Raw genomic sequence first — 18,885 nt, 5'->3', positions numbered from 1 at the left:
ACAGCGATGGCGATGCTAGCGATGGATGACCCAACAGCAGTGACTCCTTCCTTGCCGAGAGCTGTGGTTCGAAGGGCTTTACCTCTCACACCCGCGGCGATGGCGGGGAGGAGGAGGAACCACTGGGTGTCCAGGATGGTGCCTTTTGAGGTCCGCGGCGGATTCAGTGTTGGCTGGGCGGGCTCGTCCGGGACCCTGCGGCCTGGCAGAAGCTGGGGTCTCTGACCTACTGTGTGACCAACCTTGCTCTGCCCCGCAGAAACAAAGGGTAGGACCCTGGTAATGGGGCCAGGCCTGAAGCTGCTGGAATGTCATGCTGGGGCTCCGGCCTCCAGCCCCCGCGGTCAGCTGGTATGCACGGCAGGGCCCCTGGCTGGAAACCTTGAGTGAGCCCCTCGCTCCTGGCTCTGCAGTGCCTGGCAGCTTCCAGTTTGTAGGAAGAGGGCCTGTCTGGAGATCCTAACCGACCATGAGGCGGGGAGCACAGGACAAGAGCAGTTTCGTCCCGGAGAGGAGGAGGATGGATAGCCCGGGGGCACGGAGGTGGGGAGATGTCTCCAGCAGCCGCAGGCAGAGGCGCAGCTTTCCCCTTGTCCTCTGCCCTCCCAGCCTTCAGGGGGTCCCTCCTTGAATCCACCTGTGTGCACCCAGGCACAGCCCCAGGTCCCATGCTGGGCCTCCCAGGGAACGCTGGAAAATCAGCAGGCCCGGTGTCCGGAGCCAACATTCCACAGCCTGGCATCCCGGCCGGCCAACTTGGACGGAGAGCAGAGGCACAGGCGCCAGTGGGGAGAAGCACGTGGTGCTCTCCTGGCCAACTCAGCAGCCGGCACCGCGGGCTGGGGAGGGACCATTGCGGGTTGGGGGGACAGCCAGCCCTGCATATACCTTCCAGCTACAACAGATCATGGACTGGAGTAGCTAAACGTAATAGCGATTGCCACAGCCATTACTAGCACAAGATGAGGGCAATGGGGGGGTGTGTGTGTATGGCTGCTTCCCGGAACAGCAGGCGTGCTCTCTTGGCTGTTGAGATATTAGCGCTCAGTGACCCACGGTATTCAGCTTGCCTTCGGGATGCTTCGGTGCCCTCGTTAGAAGTATTAGCTACTGATATGCCTGACTACCTCCCATTCTGATTATCATTTGCTATCCATGCTGTTGGCCCTTCTCCTCTTCTGCCGGCCGATCACGGGGCCGTGGATTACCAAGAACAAGCCTCTAGCTCTCCCCCCGGCCCTGGCCCCTCTGACGAGCTGGGAAACCTAGCAACGGAGCGAGCTGGCCCAGGGCTCCTGCGGGGAAGGGAAGCTGGGAGAAGCAGGTGTCAGGGCGACGGGCGATGGTGACACAGGAGCGCTGACAGCAGCGCCCTGGAGCGACTCATCAGTCCCTGATGGCTCTGGAAGTACTTGTGATTCGATTTCAGGCTTCACCACCCCTGATGCAGTTACCGGAACTGCTGAGATCATCAGAGTGGTGGAGGCGGGCCTCAAGGCGGTAGCCAGCGTCCCCCGGGGACAGCCAGCCTCCTGATGGGACACTAGTCAGTGGGGTCTCGTGAAAGACTCAGTGTTTAACCAGGGGCAGGGGCAAGGGCCAACTTTTTGCTCCTCCAGTATCCTAAATGATCTTCCGTTCGAGTTGGTCCTCACCTGGTGCGAAGTGCCATTCTCCAGGGGACCCCGGGGAGTCCCCACCTAAGGGTGTGACCCTTCATTTCCCACTTGCCCCAGGGCCACCTCTAGCTTCACCTGCAGTGGGACCAGAGCCTTCTCAGGAGAACACAAGGCCGCCGGGTGGAGGGACTCCAGCGGCAAGAGAACACGAGACCCGGAACCCGCTAGAGAGGGAGGCACTCAGCCGGGGGCAGTGCGTACCTGATGGCCTGGCCTCTATGACGTAGCGGGTGATGGGTCCCTTGCCCGGGTCTCCGCTGGACCAGTGGATGGCAATGGCGGAGCTGTAACGCACGATGATGGGCACTCCAGGTGGTCCAGGGGCACCTGCAAACGGCACACGGTGGGCAAGGGACGGCACAGCCTCCCCCATCCTGGCTCCTTGTGCTCCGGCTGGTGGACCTGCACAGCCAAACCCTCCGAGCCTGGCCAGAGTCTCTGGAAAGCCTGCGAGCACCGAGGCCCGAGGCCTGGGTCTCAGGCCTGGCCTGCTGATACAGCTGTGCTCTCTGGGTCACCCACACTCCCTTGTTCCAAATTCAAAGCCAGAAGAGGTATACAGAGAAATGCCAGGAAGGCCCCTGGAACGGAGTCAGGAGACCTGAACTCACTAGATGGGTGACTCTGATCAAGTCACATTGCCCGCCAGTGCCTCAGTTTCCCCATCTGTGAGGCCCTTTTGGACTGTAAGGCTTGAAGAGATGTGTCCTGGGGCGATGGTAGAGGTGGGTGTGATGATGGTGGAATGGGCCTAGGATAAGTGGGGGGTCGGCTTTTGAGGGGCCGAAGGGCTCCCCGACATCTTGTCTTCCAGCCTAGGATGGCAGCGTCCGCGCTGCTTCCTGCGTGAAACGCACCCACCCCCGCTGCGCCAGGGAGGAGGCTGGGAGCACCGCAGAGAAGCGTGGGCTCTGCCGCTGGCTGTCCTGGCCGGTACACCAGGGTGGCGGCCCGTCATGCCGGCCACCTGGACACCAGCCCCAGGAGCCGAAGCAGGGGAGAGCTCACTTGCGAAGTCAGAGGAGTGAGCCAGTTTCGTCTATGGAGGGTCCCAAGCCCCTCCTCTCTGGGGGTGCCTGTTCCCTGGGCTCTCACTGGCCCCCAAGCCCTGACCCTGTCCGTGGTCTACATGTCTGTCTGTCACTAGACCCGGAGCCTTGCACCCCCAGAGCTGGGCACAGAGTGGGTGCTCCCTACACACTTGTGGGAGGGGGGAACAAGTCGGTGAGTGGGTGCGAGGCTGACTACCGGCCCGAGTGAGCACCGAGTGTTGGCTGTGAATGCCTCCAGGCAAGGAGCCTGCAGTCCAGCTCCGGACTGAAGATCCTCCAGGTCCAGGGCAGCTGGCAAGCTGGACAGCAGGCCGGGGACTCCCAACCAGAGCTGGGCTGCCCACCGCCCTGCCTGTGTCCGGTCCCGACCCGTGACCTTGGAGCGCCTCATCTTCCTTCCTTCCTTCTCCAACACGCATCCCGCCTACGGCTCAGGGCAAAGGCGGCTGAGGGGTCAGGGGTGTGGGACCCAGCTCAAGTGGGGTGTGAAGGGTGTGGGGGGGTGCTGTCGGGACCCCGAGTTCTCACTCTGCACAGGACAGAACTCAAGGCTGACAGCTGTCATCAACCCCTGGACCGGAAGCTTCTAGCACTCCCAGGTACCTGCCCACACTTGCTGGGCACAGCTCAGCTGTTTCACAGGGACCCCCGCTGCCTCCTCCAAACTTCCTGCCCGCCCCCTTCCCACGCCAGGCCTGGGACACTTGAAGCCCCAGGTTAGAACAGCCTGTCCTCCAGCCCTCTCCTGTCCCCACTGCCCCGCCTCCCTTTGTCCCTGCCCGCTGGCTTCCTGCTTTTGTTTCTCAGGGACGTTGGCTCAGGTGAAGAGGCAGCACAGGAGGGAGGGGGCAGGTGCAGGGCAGAGGGTGTGGAATCTTCTGGAAGCTTCCTCCGGGGGGGCCTTGTAGGCTTCCTTCCGTAGGAGCCAGCGGAGCCTAGGAGCTGGCAGGTTCTCTGCAGAACCCGGAGTGGGGAACAGAAAGTGCCCACGAGGAGAAAGTGCAGGGTGGCCGGCCCAGCCCCGTGTGGAGGAACACACCTGCCTGACAGGTGAGAGAGGCCAGGACCAGTAGCCTCTCCACGCCGCAACTACCCACCCCCCCACCCCTCCAGCTAGCAGCTAAGCTGCTCGGGCCCACAGGGCAGTGACAGGAGGAGGGAAAAGGGGGAGGAGGAGGAAGAGGAGGAGGGGTTTCAGGGAAGTCTGAGACGGGCTGTGTCCTTTCCCAGGGAAGGAGGGAGCAGAGGCGGGCGGTGGCTTCTGTGTTCGGGAAGGAACATCCTGCTTGGGTGACAAGGACAAATGTTGACCACAGCAGGTGCCAAAACAATTCCCCCAGCTCAAGGCTGGCCTCAAGAAGGTCACAAACTCAGACAGAACCACTCTGGGGTCCTGGTCCCTGGTGTCCCCCTCCTGTCGCCACTCAGGCCCAATGCACAGCCTGGCCTCTAAGCGCACAGCCTGGCCTCTAAGCGCCCTGCTCCTTCTTCCCTTTGTCACCTGTCTAGGGAGGACGCAGCCTGACAGGTCGCCCTGCCTGTGGCCGGGATGCGCTCCCTTCCTCCCCCGCCCCCCAGGCCCCACCCTTGTCCTCTCTCGGGCTGTGGCTCTGTCCCCACTAGACCCCGTCCCCCCGCATCTCCGCACCTCCAGGATCTAGCACAGCTCCGAGCACCCCCTCTGGCTCGGGGGCTGGGCGCGGGGTGCGGAGGGCAGGACTCCCGTCTGCCCTGTGCTCCCTTACCTTCTCCCGGGCCGGTGGTGACGTTGGCCTCGATCTCTGGCCCGTAGGCGAAGGTCTTGGCTCTGATGCGAAACCTGTAGGTCATCCCCTCGGCCAGGTCCTTCACCTTCAGCCACAGAGGGCTGTTAGCCTTCACATCCACTGTCACGATCTTGCTGACACCTGGGAAGGAAGTACCGCATATGTGGCGGACCGCGAGGGCGGGTGGTGTTCATGGGGGGCCTTGGAGCCAGGCCACATGGCCGTGCTCGCCCAACACGCAGTCCTGCAGGCCGGTCTTGGGAGAAAGGGGTCCACGGCCGGAGAAGTTGGGAGGAGCTGGGACTGTCTGTCCGTGGAGAACACAGTGTCCCTCGGGATCTGGTGGGAAACAGCTCCCTACCGGTCTCACTGAACCACTGTCCCCCACATGTGCTCTACCCCCCGAGTTCCACAGAACTGGAATCCCGAGGGTCCCCTTTCAGGAAGGGCTCTGGGAGAGAGATCACCGGCGTCCAGAGTTGGAGGGGAGAACCTGCAGCCAGGCCCTACAGCCGAGGACAGCCTCGGGTCCACCAGCAAGGGCCCTCCCCGCGGGCCCTCCATCAATGCACCCAGAATCGCGACAACCAGAGAAGAGGCTAGGATAGTTTTAGGGGGTCGAGGTTTGTGCTCCGTGCTTCCTGGGCCCAAATCCTCCCGCCTGGCAGCCTCCTCAGGGGTCGGGACCCGGGCTGCTCCCCGTGTCCCCTCTGAACAAGGTGGTGACCCCTGGGAGATGGGCTTCGCAGGTCGCAGCCCAGCGCTGGCCGTCCCCTGCCCTAGCTGTGGTTTGTTGTCCCGCTGAATGAGGGCATCGATAGCCATCGAGGACAGCACGTTAGGAGGTTAAATAAAAGAGGACCTGGCAAATGGCCAGACTATCTCACGAATAAACAGGCGTCCGATGACAGAGGGGTGGCAGCTCGAGCGGCCCTTCTGAAGGAAATCACCCGGGGGGGGGGCCGGAACAGCGGCACTGGGTACCCGTTCCCTGACATTTCTGAGCAAATCCCACAGGGGTCTGGGCTGTGGTCTTCCCAACAGGAAAGGGGCCGGGAGCCCCCTGGGTAGGCCAGGCGGAGGCCACCGTGAGGACAGCCTGTTTGGTCGCCTGCACCTTGTCCCCGTGACCTCCGCCCTCTCCTTCCCCTTGGAGGGGGAGACGGCCCCTCTCCTGGGACCTGCACCTGACCATGTCTCCTGGGCCGCCCTCCCCACCCCTGCCAGTGTCCCAGAACACAGTCCTGCTCTGCCGAATGAACTAGCTGCTGGCAGGCAGATGACGAGGAAGACTGAGGGCCATTGTTTCCTTGGCTGGCTCAGGACTGTGGCCCCCTTGGCTCTCTAAGGGCTCTGGCTCTCCTTCTGGCCAGGCTCTGTAGTCAGGGAAAGGTGAGAGTGAGCAGGGGACCTCAGGCCATCAGGTCACCACCTGTGAGCCAGCCACCCCACCGAGTCCTCTCTGGGTTCTGGAACCGGACCGGCCAGCCAGGAGCCCCTCTAAGTAGATGTCCGTGCTTTCTGGGTTCACTTACATCGGCGTGGGGTAGAGAGCTGGCAAGGGTCTGACATCCAAGGTCAGGGTTAGCATGGCCTGGCCTGGGAGCCTGGCAGCAGGGAAGGGTCCCCACCAAGGCCTGGAGGAAGGGGTAGGGCAGGGGTCACGGGGGGCTCTAGGGACAGCCAGACGACCAGGGCTCCAGGTGAGAGGAAGACAGCTTGCACATCGGGGTTCTTGAACGGAGGTTCACGGGGAAAGGGGGGCAGGGACTTCCCCAGACTTGTACTTTCCGGGGAGAGGCTCCAAGGCTCTTAACAGGTTCTCAAACGAGTTCCTGACCCCACGAGAGGCAAAGACCCAGATGGAATAAGGTCGACCCCCTAAATTCTGGGGGACAGGTACGGGAGGGGCCATCAGGGGCTCCCCAATCTTCCCAGGCGGGACAGCAGCCTGGCCGCCGTGGGACGCCGCAGCCTCCGTAGGCTCCCTTCCTCCCCTCCTCACTCTGGCCGGACTCGGGAGAACGAGGGTGCTGCTCGGTTTTGCGCCCCTGCTTGCTGCTGGGGAAATGCTCCTCTCGTCTGCCCCCGCATCTCCCTCTACGAGCAGGGGAGGCGCTCACCCCATCCAAGGTTGTGCAGCGACCCCGACAAGAGAAGGGCCTTGGGAGTTGGGCTGGGAGGGCCCCACTCACCGTCCACTGGGGTGCAGGGCTCATACACCAGCCGGTAACCCTCCAGGACACCGTTGGGGAACTGCGGGGTCTCCCAGGACACGTTCACCGAGGTTGTGGTCAGCTCACTGAACTTGACCGAGCTGGGAGCACTGGGAGCTGCAGGGGGACAGGAGAGGGTTCGTCTTGTTCTCCCACGGACGTTCAAAGCCCTGCGTGGCTTCCAGAAACCGGCAGGAGCTCTTGGGTCTGGGCCCCAGGAAGAGAGAGGGCAGGGGGTCCTCCGAAGTCATCTGTGCCCCTCCCCTCCCCCACTGATGCTGCTAGCACTCTATTTCCAATTCCAGAGTCCACGAACGGGGAGGGAAGAGAACTGTCTTTCCCCCTAAAGTTCGAGTCCTCCCTTTCTTCCTGCCAAGTGGTCCTAAATCTCCAGGGCCGCTGTGGGGTCAGGCGAGATCCTGGCTCTGTAGGGCTCTGTCTTCCACCCTCCCTGGTGGGAAAAGCAGCGCCCGCCGGGGTCTCAGAGTATGAGGCGGCTGGTGAATAAGAAGATACCAGAACAGCCACGGTGTGGCCCTTCTCCGGTCCCTGGGGCCCCAGGGCTCGTCACGGAGAGACCGTGCTCTCAGAAGCAGCCCGAAATAGGGACAGTCAAACCATGTGGAAGAGATGCTTTCTTGGCCGGAGAAGCCTGGAACAACCCTGAAAGCCTGGGGGCCGTGCGGGTGGGGGTGGGGGACTCTGGTGGGGAGGACGGAGAGGAAGAGAAGGAAGCACGGAGCTGGCTTCAGGCGAGCTGACCGGGCCGCCCCCCCCGCCCCCACCGAGCCGAGGCTAATCTGGACCCCGCTTCCGCTCCAGCTCCGGGACGCAGCCTCAGCCCGCAGTCTTTGAAGGAAGGAGGCGAGCTCAGGGGGCCTTTCCTGCCTCCCCGAAGCAAGAGGGACATGGGTCAGAACACTTTGTCCTGCTGCCGGAAGCGTCCAGGCTCCCGGGGGCTCGCATCCGGCCTGGGACACTGACAGAGCGCGGTCTGGATGAGCAGGCAGACAGAGAGGCCAGACCCTCGGGAGCCAGGGGAGGAAAAAGGTTTCCCTGGAGTCGTGGCTTGGCCCCAAAGAGGACAATGCTTAAGAATTGACCCCACAGTCTGGCCCTCTAAGCAAATTAACAGGATGGGAAGCAGCAGGCTGGGAAGGATGCTCGAGGGGGTGCAGGATCCACAAGGAGGGAGCCCCATGTCAGGGGAAGGGGCTGCCGAGCCGTGAAGACAGCCTCGGACCAGCTCACCTGTCCTGGCCTCCGGCCTCTGCTTCCCCACGGGCCGGGTGGGGGCTCCTGGGCACAAAGCATCCCTACCCAGGCCTCCCCTGCTCACTGAAATGGGTAATACCTGCCCTACCCATCCCAGGGCTTCTGGAAGGAGCTGGCGGCGTATCTGCCCGAGAAGGTCTTTGGACACGATACATAGACCCAGCACTGGTCGCGTGGGCTCTAGGGTTCTGACCCTCACCATCCAGTCTCCTAACTGACCACCCCGCCTCCCTCCTCTCCCGTCCGTCAGTTTGTCTTCCGCACGGCCGGCAGAGCGAATTTTAAAAACATACACCGGATCCTGTTGGCCAACTGCTTAAACCCACCAGCGATCCCCCAGCGCACTGAGAATCCCTCCCACGCTTCCTTCCAGGGCTCCCGGACCCTCTTGGGCCATTTCCCCTCAGGTCACCCATTAAAGCTCCTTTAATCCCCTCCGGGTCTCGACGCCTTTGCACCTGCTGCTCCCTCTGCCCGGAACCCCTCCTCCAGGATTCCCACGCTGGGCTCTTTCCCCTCAGGTCTCAGCTGTCAGCCGTCAGAGGCCGCAGCAGACAGACCTGTCCACGGCCACATGCTCACCCCTGCCCGCGTCCTTCTACTGGTCAAACTCACGGCACTGAGGCAGGGTCATCTAGACAGGTGGTTCCCATCTGTCGCACTCCCTAGGGTGGGGACCTGGGCTGCTGTGCTCCCAGCATCTAGCACAGGGCGGGTTTCTAGAAGATGCTCAGTAAATATTTGTTGAAGGAACAAAGCCGGGGCCGTGACCCCGTGACCCAGAAAGCTGCGTCAGAACAAGGCCCGGCCAGAAATGGGGTTGGCGGGCTACAAGATGTGGGGAGAACCGGGGACATCTGGGGGCTCTCTCTAAGGCTCTTTGGGGACAGCCTCTGTCTTCTGAGCACTCTCACGGAGGCACCCTCTTTTGGGGCTGTGCTCTCCAGCTCTGGAGGCCATCTCCTGGGCCTGGGGGCCCAGCCCAGATGTCTCAGCAGATAAGGCGGCTGCTTCTACCACGCCCCCCCCCCCACCCCAGGAGCACAGGTGCCTGGTGCCCCCCTCCCCCACCTGCTTGCTGCGTCTGGCCCCGGATGGGGGGACTCCGAGGCCCATCCCCCGCGGCATTGAAGGCGGCCACGCTGACCATGTAGGTGGTGTAGCTGGTCAGGTTCTTCAGCTTCACGCCGTTCTCGGCCAGGAAGAGCGTCTTCACCCGCTCTGTGAGGTTGCGCCGCTGGGCTTCCCAGAAATAAATCTGTGGGCACAGCCAATCGTGGGAGTGAGGTGGACACACTCAGCTTTCCTCCTGCCCCCCTGCCAGCCCCAGGGTCGCAGAGACGCCCTCGATGGTACCATCCACATGCGCTGCGTGCGTCCCTCAGGGAACAGTACAGAAGTATTTAAGAGTGGTTTTGGAAACCCTTCCAGAACCACAGCGAATACTTCAGTCTCTGCTGCACTAAGTCCCAGGAGAGCACAGACCCCACGCATCTGTGCGGCCCGGAGACGGGAGGGTTTAGCACCGCACAGGACCATCAGCCCTCGGGATAGGGGACACGGTTACAGGAGGAAGAAGTCAGCTCCACTCTTCAGGACCCTGAGCTGGGGAGGGAAGTGCCGGGTGGGGGCCCAGCTGAGACATCTGGGCTGGGCCCCCAGACTCTGGCCCAACGGAGAGGAGAGTGCGAGGACCAGCCTCTCGGCACCACCATCAGCTGGGAGCCGGTTAGGGATGCGGAAAGTCAGGCCCACCCCTCTTCCCCCTTCACCGGCTACAAAGCACCTGCTGGTTGACAAGGACCCCGCTGGTGAATTCACCTGCAGGTCTGCAGGCCGGCCTGGGGCTGAGCCTCCAGCGCCCCATTCATGAGCACAGGGACTTCGCCAGGTGATCCCTGAGCCACAGTGTTGTCCCTGAAGCTCAGGACTCCTCACTAGCGTCAAGAACTCTGAACCCAGAGCCGGGCGGGAAAGCCGCAAGCCTCCCGCCCCGGCGACGATCAGCGAGTATTTGGCGCCACCTGCCGGCCGAGAAGATTGCTGCAAGCTACGGACCTCAATTTCTCAATTTGCCTGGAGGAAGCCTAGTGCCAAGGTCCCCCACCTGGCACTCCGGACATCTTGTCACCCAGAAATCCTTGCTTTCATCTAGCCCCGCCCACTTTTAAAAACAGATTCTTCCGATGCGAGTAGGTATGAGAGAGAGAGTTGATGTGGTTGTTCGTGTACCGTTCCCAGTGACGGGCACTCAATATAGTGGACCAAGTTCCCGCTGAATTAGGGGTGCAGGGTCAAGGTCAACACCTGAGATCTGGGTGTTCTCAGCACACAGATGGGACCTGCTGAGTGCAGATGCAGACAGTGAATGTAGAAAGTCATCCCCCCCTGTATCTACCACTTCACTCCCCTGCGCTTAGGGCTCCATCAGATCCAAGAGGCCAGCTTTGAGCCTTGGTTGAATCCGGACCACAGCCACACGCCGCCGCAGGGAATTCACGCTTTCAATCTTCACCGTGCTACATACCGTGGTCCACCAGCCTTGGGCGCATCTCCTACATCCGGATCTCATCCACTGCTCCTCCCTGCCCCTCCCCTCACCTCGTGAGGCTCCTTAACCCAGAAGCAATCAGATGAGATTTTCCCCAGCTTCTGCTCTTCCTAGAATCACCACATTTCCCCTCTTCCTGGATCATTATCCACACAGACGCGAGCCGGCATTTCTTCAGTCTTAAAACCCCCTCTGTTGACGGTTTCTAATTCCTGTTTCATTTTCCCTTTAAAGCAACACTCCTTAAAAGGGGTATGTGTCCTCGCTGCCTCCTCTCCTCCTCTCTTGAATCCCTCCAAGCTGCCCCCCCATCAGAGTAACCTATGAACTTGACCTGGCTAATGCAATAATCCTGGGCTCCGCAGGCTTTCTGGAAAGGGCCAGGTAATAAAGATCTCAGGTTTTGCAGCCACGTATCTCTGTGGTAATTCAAAAGCAGCCACGGGCAATTTGTAAACAAGTGAGTGTGGCTGTGTTCCAATAAAACTTTATTTACACAAACAAGTGGAGGGCCAGATTGAGTCCTTGGGCTATAGTTGCTTCCTAGATTTCATCTTGCTTGAGCTCTCAGCAGTATTCAGTATAACATAGTCCTCCCTACTCCGGGAAGTACGTTCTTTATGTAGGTTTTGAGACGTCAGTCCCTTTTTTTGGTCCTAGGTCTCAATTTTCATTCTTCTTGGGTTTCCTATTTGGGTCTAATCTCTGGGCTTTCACCTACATGCTGTGGACTCCACAATTCACATGTCCAGCTTAGACTCTAGCTCTCGAGCTCCAGACACGGAAACCGGCTCCATGTGACGTCTCCCCTTGGGGTCTGACCCATGTCTCGAGCCGACTCCAGCTCTCCCCTGCCAGCTTCCTCCTTCTGCCCCCTTGTCTCTTCCGGCTCTGTGCCTAGAAGCTCCATCATCAAATTGCTTGTAAATCCTCTCTCGCTCTCCAATTCAACTCAGCAAATTCTACCAGCTCCATCATTCCAACAAGCTGGAGAACAAATACCTCTCACTACGCTGTTGGCTGGCCTCAGCCACTACCATGCCTCACCTAGATGACTCAGCCCCCTCTTTGTGGTTTTGTGCTTTCCCCATTTCAAAACCCAATCGCCTGTGGCTCTCCTTTGCTCCAAACCTTCCACGGCTGTCCTCTCATTTTGAGTGACAGCCAAAGCCCTTGAGGGTCCTGGGTGATGTACCCTAGGTCACTACCTGACCCATCTCCTATCATGCTGCCCTCCACACACACACACACTGGGACGCACTGGGCTCTTAGTTGAGCTTTGTAAATGCCAAACACCCACTGACCCCAGGATCTTTGCTCTTCTTTTCCTCTTTCTGGAATGTTCTTCTCCCAGAAGAACATGTGATTCTCACCTTGTTCTTCATTTTTGCCCAAGTGTCCAGTTCCCATTAAATCCTTTCCTAACAGCCCTATTTAAAGTTCCAAACCTCCCCCGGCTCATTTGCTCTACACCCTCCACGGACCACTTTTGCCACCCTCTGGAGGAGCTTGTTTTGCATGTTGTTGGTCCTCTTCCCTTAAAATTTAAGCTCATGTTTGCCTCTCTGTTCACTGCTTTCCTCCCAGACTGAGAAACACCGCTGGTAACAAAATAACAGCTCAATACTCACCCGTCTCTGAAAGACGGTAGCTGGGTGGGGTGACCGCCTGGGCACATGTCACAGCTCGGTCGGACCCAAACCAAGCTCACTGGCTGGCGACGTCCGCCCATCATTCACGTCCATGCTAATTACCGTGGAGGTTAATGCACATCTGGGATGCGGCCATCCCAGGCCCCCAGCTAAGAATGCCAACTGTCTCCGTATTTTCCAAGCACACAGACACCTGCCGTGTGATAGACGCGGTCCGTGCGTCCGCATGTTTCCTGGGGCTACATGTTCGCTGGAGACTTCCACACCTCGACCGTCCACTGCTACAAACGGTGGCAGGCTCTGCCCCGGCTCCTCCTCCTCCTTCCCAAGGGAGGCCTGTGCTGGGGGTCTGGGACTAAGCCTTCCCCCCAGCACTCCTGGGCAGTGTATCACCCGTCCTAGGTGAGATGCCTCCCTCCTCCCTCCCACCTCCTAGGTGGAAAAAGAGACTCCTATGTGGGTTTCTGTCTTCAACTGGGCCCCTACAGTACAAGCTAGGTGACCCGGGCACGCCCCTGGCCTTTGCGGGAACTCGGTTTCTGCCTGTGCAATGAGGGGGCTGAGCCAGCAAACCATGAGGCCTCGTGTGTGGGGGGGTGTATTTCACACTCCCCCTCTTGTTCCCCCTGGAACAACCCCCCAGCAGGAATCAGAGTGGTGCTGGGCCCTGGCCCAGGACGCAGGCCTCGGACACACCAACGGCTCTGACCAAGGAGACACAGCATTATTACTCTGCCCACCACCTCCTCTGCTGGGTGGTGGCGTGCCGTGCCGCCTCTGCCCTGCACAAGGTCAGGGCTGGCAGACCTGGCGTCTGACTCTTGGCTACCTGCTTCTTTTGTGCTCCTGCCGCACCCCCTCAACTGGGTCTCAGTTTCCTCATCTGTACAATGGGTACAAATGTTTATACTCTGCCGACTACACAGGCATTCCAGACAGTGAAGGAGTTCTAAAGGGCTCGGAGAATGCTGCAGATGAAATGAATGCTGTTAGGATGCGTGACATCCTCTAACATCTGGAAATAATTTGAATCAGAGATTTCTACATCCTCAGCGAGGGCGCCTCTGCCACTTGGTCAAATCAATATTTGTAATTAGGGTTGGCCCAAGGACCACCTGTGGGGGGGTCTTTTGCTGGCATTGGGAGTTGGGGGAGTGAGGTCAGGGGTGTTGCCTGAAGCAAGACCCAGAGGCTTCTTGCCTCTGAGCTGCGCCGGGCTAGGCTGCCGGAGAGGCCAGGTGTGGTGCTGCGTTAGTGCACAGTGTCCGCGGGGATTGGGTGCCCACAGCCAAGGGACCCGGTGCGGACCTGCCCACCTCCCCCTCCTACCACCCAGGGCTCACCCCCACTCCCAAGCTGGCCCTTTGTCCCACCTTGTGACACGGGTCACAGGTCACCCTTTCCGGGCCTGTCCTGGGCCCATGGGTCACAGGTCACCCCGTCCCCACCACGGCAGATGCCTGACGCTCCCAGCTGCCCCGGCCCCATCAGGCAGCTTGGGCCCCCCGCCTCCACCCCCAGACCCTTGCTCTGCTGGAGCGCCCCGTACCTTGTAGCCTTGGATGTCTCCATTTTGGCTCTCCAGCGGTGGCGGCTCCCACGTCACATCCAGCTGTGTGGCCGTGGTACCGTGGACAGCCACATTACGGGGCGCCGCAGTGGGCACTGGAGGGCGTGAGAGGTCGTGAGTGAGGGGCACCGTGGGCTTTAGAGAGGACGAGGAGTTGGGTTGGGGCCCCCGAATCCCCTACGTCCTCTAGTTGGACTTGTGGGGTGGGAGAGGCTGGGGCTGGGAGGGCAGGCGGGCTCACCGGCTTCCCCGACGAAGACGTCCTGGGGGGGGCTCGAGGGCCCCTCCCCCACGGCATTGTACACGCTCATCCGAATCTCATACCGCCGGTGTTGGTTCAGGTCTGGGGGAGGGGGGCAGAAGCACAGAGAGGTCACCGCCCTGCAGGGGACAGAGCCAGCACAGAGGACGGAGTCTGCGAGGACGCATCTGTGACTCTAGCTCCTGCCAGAAGGTTCAGGAAAGACGACGTAGGGACTGGGGTGGCTGGGAGGTGGTCCGGCCCCCCAGGAATGGGGACACGCGACGCCTGTGGGTGGCTCAGCCGAGGGTGAGCACACTAGCGCTTCTGAGACTCAAAGAGATGCTACTAATATTTGCGCAGGGACAGCTCGTGCGAACCAGTGCTGTTCTCCTGGGCACACGGGTCACAGGTCACCCTGTCCCCACCATGGCAGATGCCTGAAGCTCCCAGCTGCCCCAGCCCCATCGGGCAGCTCTCCCCTCAGGGAAGGGGCTGATTGGACATGCATTCTGGGCTACGGGACGCTAAGTGTTTGCCAAGTTTGGGGTCCTGGGTGGGGATGCCTGGACGGAAGCTGGGAGACAAGACAGTTGCAGGAAAATGGGCCCTGAAACCTCGGATGGCAATTACCATCCCTGCTTGGCTGGGGGGAGGCTAGAAGGTTCTCCTACCCCTCTCCCTGGGCACCCCGCCCTTCTCCCCTTCCTCGGGGGGAGTTCTGCCCCTCCGCTGGAATGTGGGTGGGGGAGTCACCCTAATTTAGCCGGCCACACTGCCCGTGTGGGCCACTTGGTGGATGAAGGAAGGGGAAGGACACCATGGTGTCACACTTTGCATCGTACAGAGAACAGGGTCCCTCTGCCCAAGCTCTGGGCCTCAGGGAGAACCACGGACTTTAGAAGGAGAGTGAGACTTGGACCAGACACCCCCCTGGGAACATCCCCAGGTCCCTGGGGGACAGTGGGGGTTCCGCTCACTCCGGAGGTGGGAATCGGCGTGGAACACAGAGCCGTGCAGAAAAGTGCCTTCGACGGGAGAGGTGGGCGGCCGTGCCGTGGACGCCTGCCCTTCACAGCAGCAGACCCAAAGCTCCTCCCACGGACCTCCGGCCATCCCCCGCCGCAGTCCCCCCATGGGGCACAAGACCGGAGCCGCTCCCTCCCCCGTTCTGCACCTGATGGACGCAGGCGTCCCTGGTCACTCTCTACATTTCTGCATGTTTCCAGAAAGTCACGTGCACTTAGGGCGACCCCATTCTTCAAGGGGCCTGAGGAGGGCGCAGCCCTCAGCCTGGGCTCGGGTGTCCTCAGAAGCCCCATGCTCCCCATCCCCGTGGAAGGCCTGAGCCCCACTTGGGAGCCGCCATGCAGGGACACTTACTGTCCAGCTCGTACTGCGTGAGGCTGGGCCGGCTCAGGTTCCGCACAGCGTACATGGCTACGGGGCGGGAGGCCGAGGGGGCCAGGGGAGACAGCAGACAGAGGAGGTTAGTACACACACCCCGCTCCGCAGAGACCCGGAGGAGAGGGGCAGGCGGTGGGGGGGGGCGCTGGGAGCACACAAGCAGACAGAAGGGGTGTCCGGGGGCCTGATGGTCAGTGGGGGGCCCCGGGCAAGAGCGAGAGACCATGTGCACGACGGCAGGGGCGGGGGATGACACAGGGCACCACGAGCCCCCTGGTGCCCCGCACCCTGAGGACGGCTCTGGGGGATGCCTCGTCCCCACTGGCCCTGGGGGGAGCCCCGGTCCCCAGTCGCTCCCTCGTTGGAGGCGGGACTTTGACAGAACCATCCCCACACCGTGGGGGGGGTTCATTCTCTCCTCTGAACCAGAAACCCTTTTACTACCAGGAACTAGGACCACATTATCCCCAGGCCTATGAAATCACAACCACGGGCACAGTCTGCCAAAACAGGAAAGAAATCGTGCAAGCTGTCGGATCAGCTACACGGAGTTCTGGGAACATTCCTCTGCCCCGCGTCCATCCATTTCGTGGTCCGCCGATACTCGTTAGATGCCAAGACACGGACGCTTTAGGGGAATTACGCGAGAGCACCCCGCACGCTCTCCGTCTCCTGCCCGCTCAGGGACCCCCGTCCCCGGGTTCCTCTCTCCTGACCACTCGCCGCCCTGCCGCCAGCCGGTCACGGTGTCCATGGCACATAGCATCTGCCACCCCAGCCCTCCAGTCCGTTCCGAGCCGCCGCCTTGGCCCCAGCCACCTGCTTCTCTCGGCGACCGCACCCCTGCCTCTGGTCCTCCACGGCTGGCCATCGCTCTCCTGCCCCAAAGGGCAAGCACGTCATTCCCGGGGCTGTGACTCCCCCTGGGACTCACAGGCCAGATCCAAGGATTGCGGGACAGAACCACCAGCAGGTCGTCAGGATGGGCAGGGTTAGCTCCTGGCCCTTTCCATGGCAGACCCTTTGCTGGGCTTTCCCCTTAGCTTCGGGGGGGTTGACTTGGGATCACCCAACAGGGTCAGCGCCAAGGCCATCTTCTGGGAGGCCTTCCCTGGCACTGGCTCCCCTGGAAAAGGCCTCCAAGGCCGTCATGCCAACCGTCTTGGACATTTATTGTGAGTTTACTTCTGGAGCACCCCTCCTCCTTGAGCCCGTAAGTTCCGAGAGGGCAGAGGACAGACATCTCTCCTGTTCACTGCTGTGCCTCCAGTGTCCGGCGGCACGCAGAAGGTGCTCAGTGAACACCCAGTGGCTGAACAGGACGGGGGTGGTGGGAAGCAGCACACTCAGGAAAGGGGGGTGGATTTCAGGTCAGGGTGGCTCCAGGAAGCTGAAAGCTTTTGGGCTGGGAGGGGAGTGTACCCGCCCCGCTGTCCCCTGACCCCTGCGGATGCCACTCACAGGTAAGCTCGGCCCACTTGGCCCCCGGGTTGTTGATGCCACGCAGCGTGAAGCCCCTCAGCCCCTCGTACAGCAGCTCCCGGTACCGGATCCGGAAGCCCAGGAGGATGCCGTTGATCTTGTCCTCCGCTGGGGGCTGCAGGGAAGGGAGCGGAGAATGGGGAGGGGCAGGAAACTCTGAGGTTCACCCGCTTCCGCTCTGCCCCCCTCTCTCCCTCCCCATGCTGCCTCCTGTGGCCACAGGGCCGAGCCTGAGTGGCCACTGGGAAAAGAAATCAAAAGGACGCTGAGCATTTTTAGTTTAAGAAGCATTTCCAATGAGGTGGTTTCATCTCTGCAATAGTCCCTGCAAGGCAGGGAGAACTGGAATCTCCCTCCGGGCCATTCCCATTCCCGGAGCAGGAGGGGAGGCTCAGAGAGGGTAAGGAATTTGCCCAAGGGCACACAGCACCAGCCTCCCTGGGCTTGGTGACCCACCCTGCCACCTCCCACCTGGCCAGTGTCCCCTGGGGTTCCTACGAGGCCGCCCCCGATCGCTGGAGGCACTGGCCTTGCCCTGCCTTTTATCAGCGTCTCCTTCACTCTCTGCTCCCATCCATGGCCCAGTAGGAGAACAGGATTTAGGAGAAGGTGGAAGCGACTTTTTAAGAGACCGCTTTTTAAAATCCCACTGAAGGGGGTCAGTCTTGTATTAGCTCCTTCACTGTCTCCCTGGCTGCTGCTGGCATCTCCCTGCCCCTTCGCCAGGATGGCCCGGGGCTCTGCCTGCCTTGTCCTGGCTTCTGGCCGCATGAGGTCATTTCCCCCGGACGGAGTGTCCTGTTGCCGTGAGGCCTCGGGCTGGGGAGGGGCTGCGGGCCCCTTCTGGTGTCCTCTCAAGGGGTCTCCAGTCAGGGCGGCTGCAGTGGACAAACGCCTGCCCCTCTGATCCCAAAAGTGGAGGCCAGGGTTTGCTGCTTTGGGGCCCCTGTGGGTGACCCGCGGAGTCCAGAGGCCGGACCTGAGAGCAGACAGGAGGGTCTCAGGTGGAGACCGGCAGCCTGGTCTCATGCATCTGGTGGACCTCCTCAGACTGCAGCAGGACAACGTGCCTGTCCAGGGACGCGTGGGGGGCTCAGTTGGTGAAGTGTTTCCCTTGGGCTCTGGTCATGATCCCAGGGTCTGGGGATCGGGCCCCACATTGGGCTCCCTGCTCAGCGGGGAGCCTGCTTCTCCCTCTGCCCGCTGCTCCCCCTGCTCATGCTCTCTCTCTAATACATAAAATCTTAAAAAACAAAACAGTGCCCACCAAAGAACAGGCAACGGGGGGAGGAGTGGAGAAAGGGGCTTCTCTCTGCGCCCGGACGGTGGGCAGGATTCATGGGGACCTGGGGGCCCTGAAAGCCCCACGCACTTCTCTGTCCCACGACTAGCAGCTCTGAGGGCATGAAGCCTGACCCTGCCACTTACTAGCTGTGCGACCCGGCCCATTTGTGTCACTTCCCTGAGGACTGGGTCCTGGTCTGCAGGAGGGGACTGGAACAGGGCCTGCCCGAGAGGATTCTCTGGAGAGCAGAACGGAGAGGCAGTGCTGTGTGTGTGTGTGTGTGTGTGTGTGTGTGTGTGTGATGCTCCAGCCTTGCTGGTCCCCGCACAGGGGGTGCCTGAGTCCTCCTGGGCTGTGGGCCCCCGCCGGCCTGCTGGCTGCCGGGCCGTACCTGCCATCGGATCAGCACGGAGGTGGTTGTGTGGGGCGTCACCGATACAATGGTGGGTGCTTCGTCAGGCGCTGGGGAGAGAGACAGACAGACGCGTGAGCTCCGGGGCCTGGGGCCTGGGCCCCCTGGGAGGCCACAGGGAGGAGATTCCTCTGCAAGTGTGGAGGGAGGAGGCCTGGAGCCCTGACCCCAGTCTACATCCAAGAGCCCAGAGCCCCCTCCTCTTTGTCCCTGGAGCCACAGGTCTCTGCGCTGCCGCTGCTAAGGCCCCCCAATGCCCCTTCACTGGTTTTCTGGGTTGGCCACGAGCTTGGGGAC

General features: G+C 61.2%; 1 protein-coding gene across 2 annotated transcripts in view; it reads right to left on the bottom strand.

Moving 5' to 3' along the window:
- SDK2 (sidekick cell adhesion molecule 2) overlaps positions 1-18,885 on the bottom strand; it is a 250,550-nt gene that overhangs the window by 19,643 nt on the left and 212,022 nt on the right. Inside the window, exons 32-40 of one of the 2 annotated variants that reach the window (XM_004749035.3) lie at positions 18,568-18,638; positions 16,871-17,006; positions 15,386-15,442; positions 14,003-14,104; positions 13,741-13,856; positions 9,060-9,246; positions 6,693-6,830; positions 4,477-4,638; positions 1,881-2,006 (exon numbers count right to left, since the gene is read on the bottom strand). In XM_004749035.3, the coding sequence (XP_004749092.1) occupies positions 1,881-2,006; positions 4,477-4,638; positions 6,693-6,830; positions 9,060-9,246; positions 13,741-13,856; positions 14,003-14,104; positions 15,386-15,442; positions 16,871-17,006; positions 18,568-18,638 (1,095 nt within the window). The remainder of the gene's footprint in view (positions 1-1,880; positions 2,007-4,476; positions 4,639-6,692; positions 6,831-9,059; positions 9,247-13,740; positions 13,857-14,002; positions 14,105-15,385; positions 15,443-16,870; positions 17,007-18,567; positions 18,639-18,885) is intronic. The other variant, XM_045085974.1, reaches the window with a different exon arrangement.

This window comes from Mustela putorius, unplaced genomic scaffold (assembly GCF_011764305.1).
Source record: "Mustela putorius furo isolate JIRA1106 unplaced genomic scaffold, ASM1176430v1.1 tig00000873_pilon_pilon_pilon, whole genome shotgun sequence".
Taxonomy (NCBI): Eukaryota; Metazoa; Chordata; class Mammalia; order Carnivora; family Mustelidae; genus Mustela; species Mustela putorius.
Note: the sequence above shows the minus strand (reverse complement) of the source record. Positions and strands in the feature narration are given on the sequence as shown.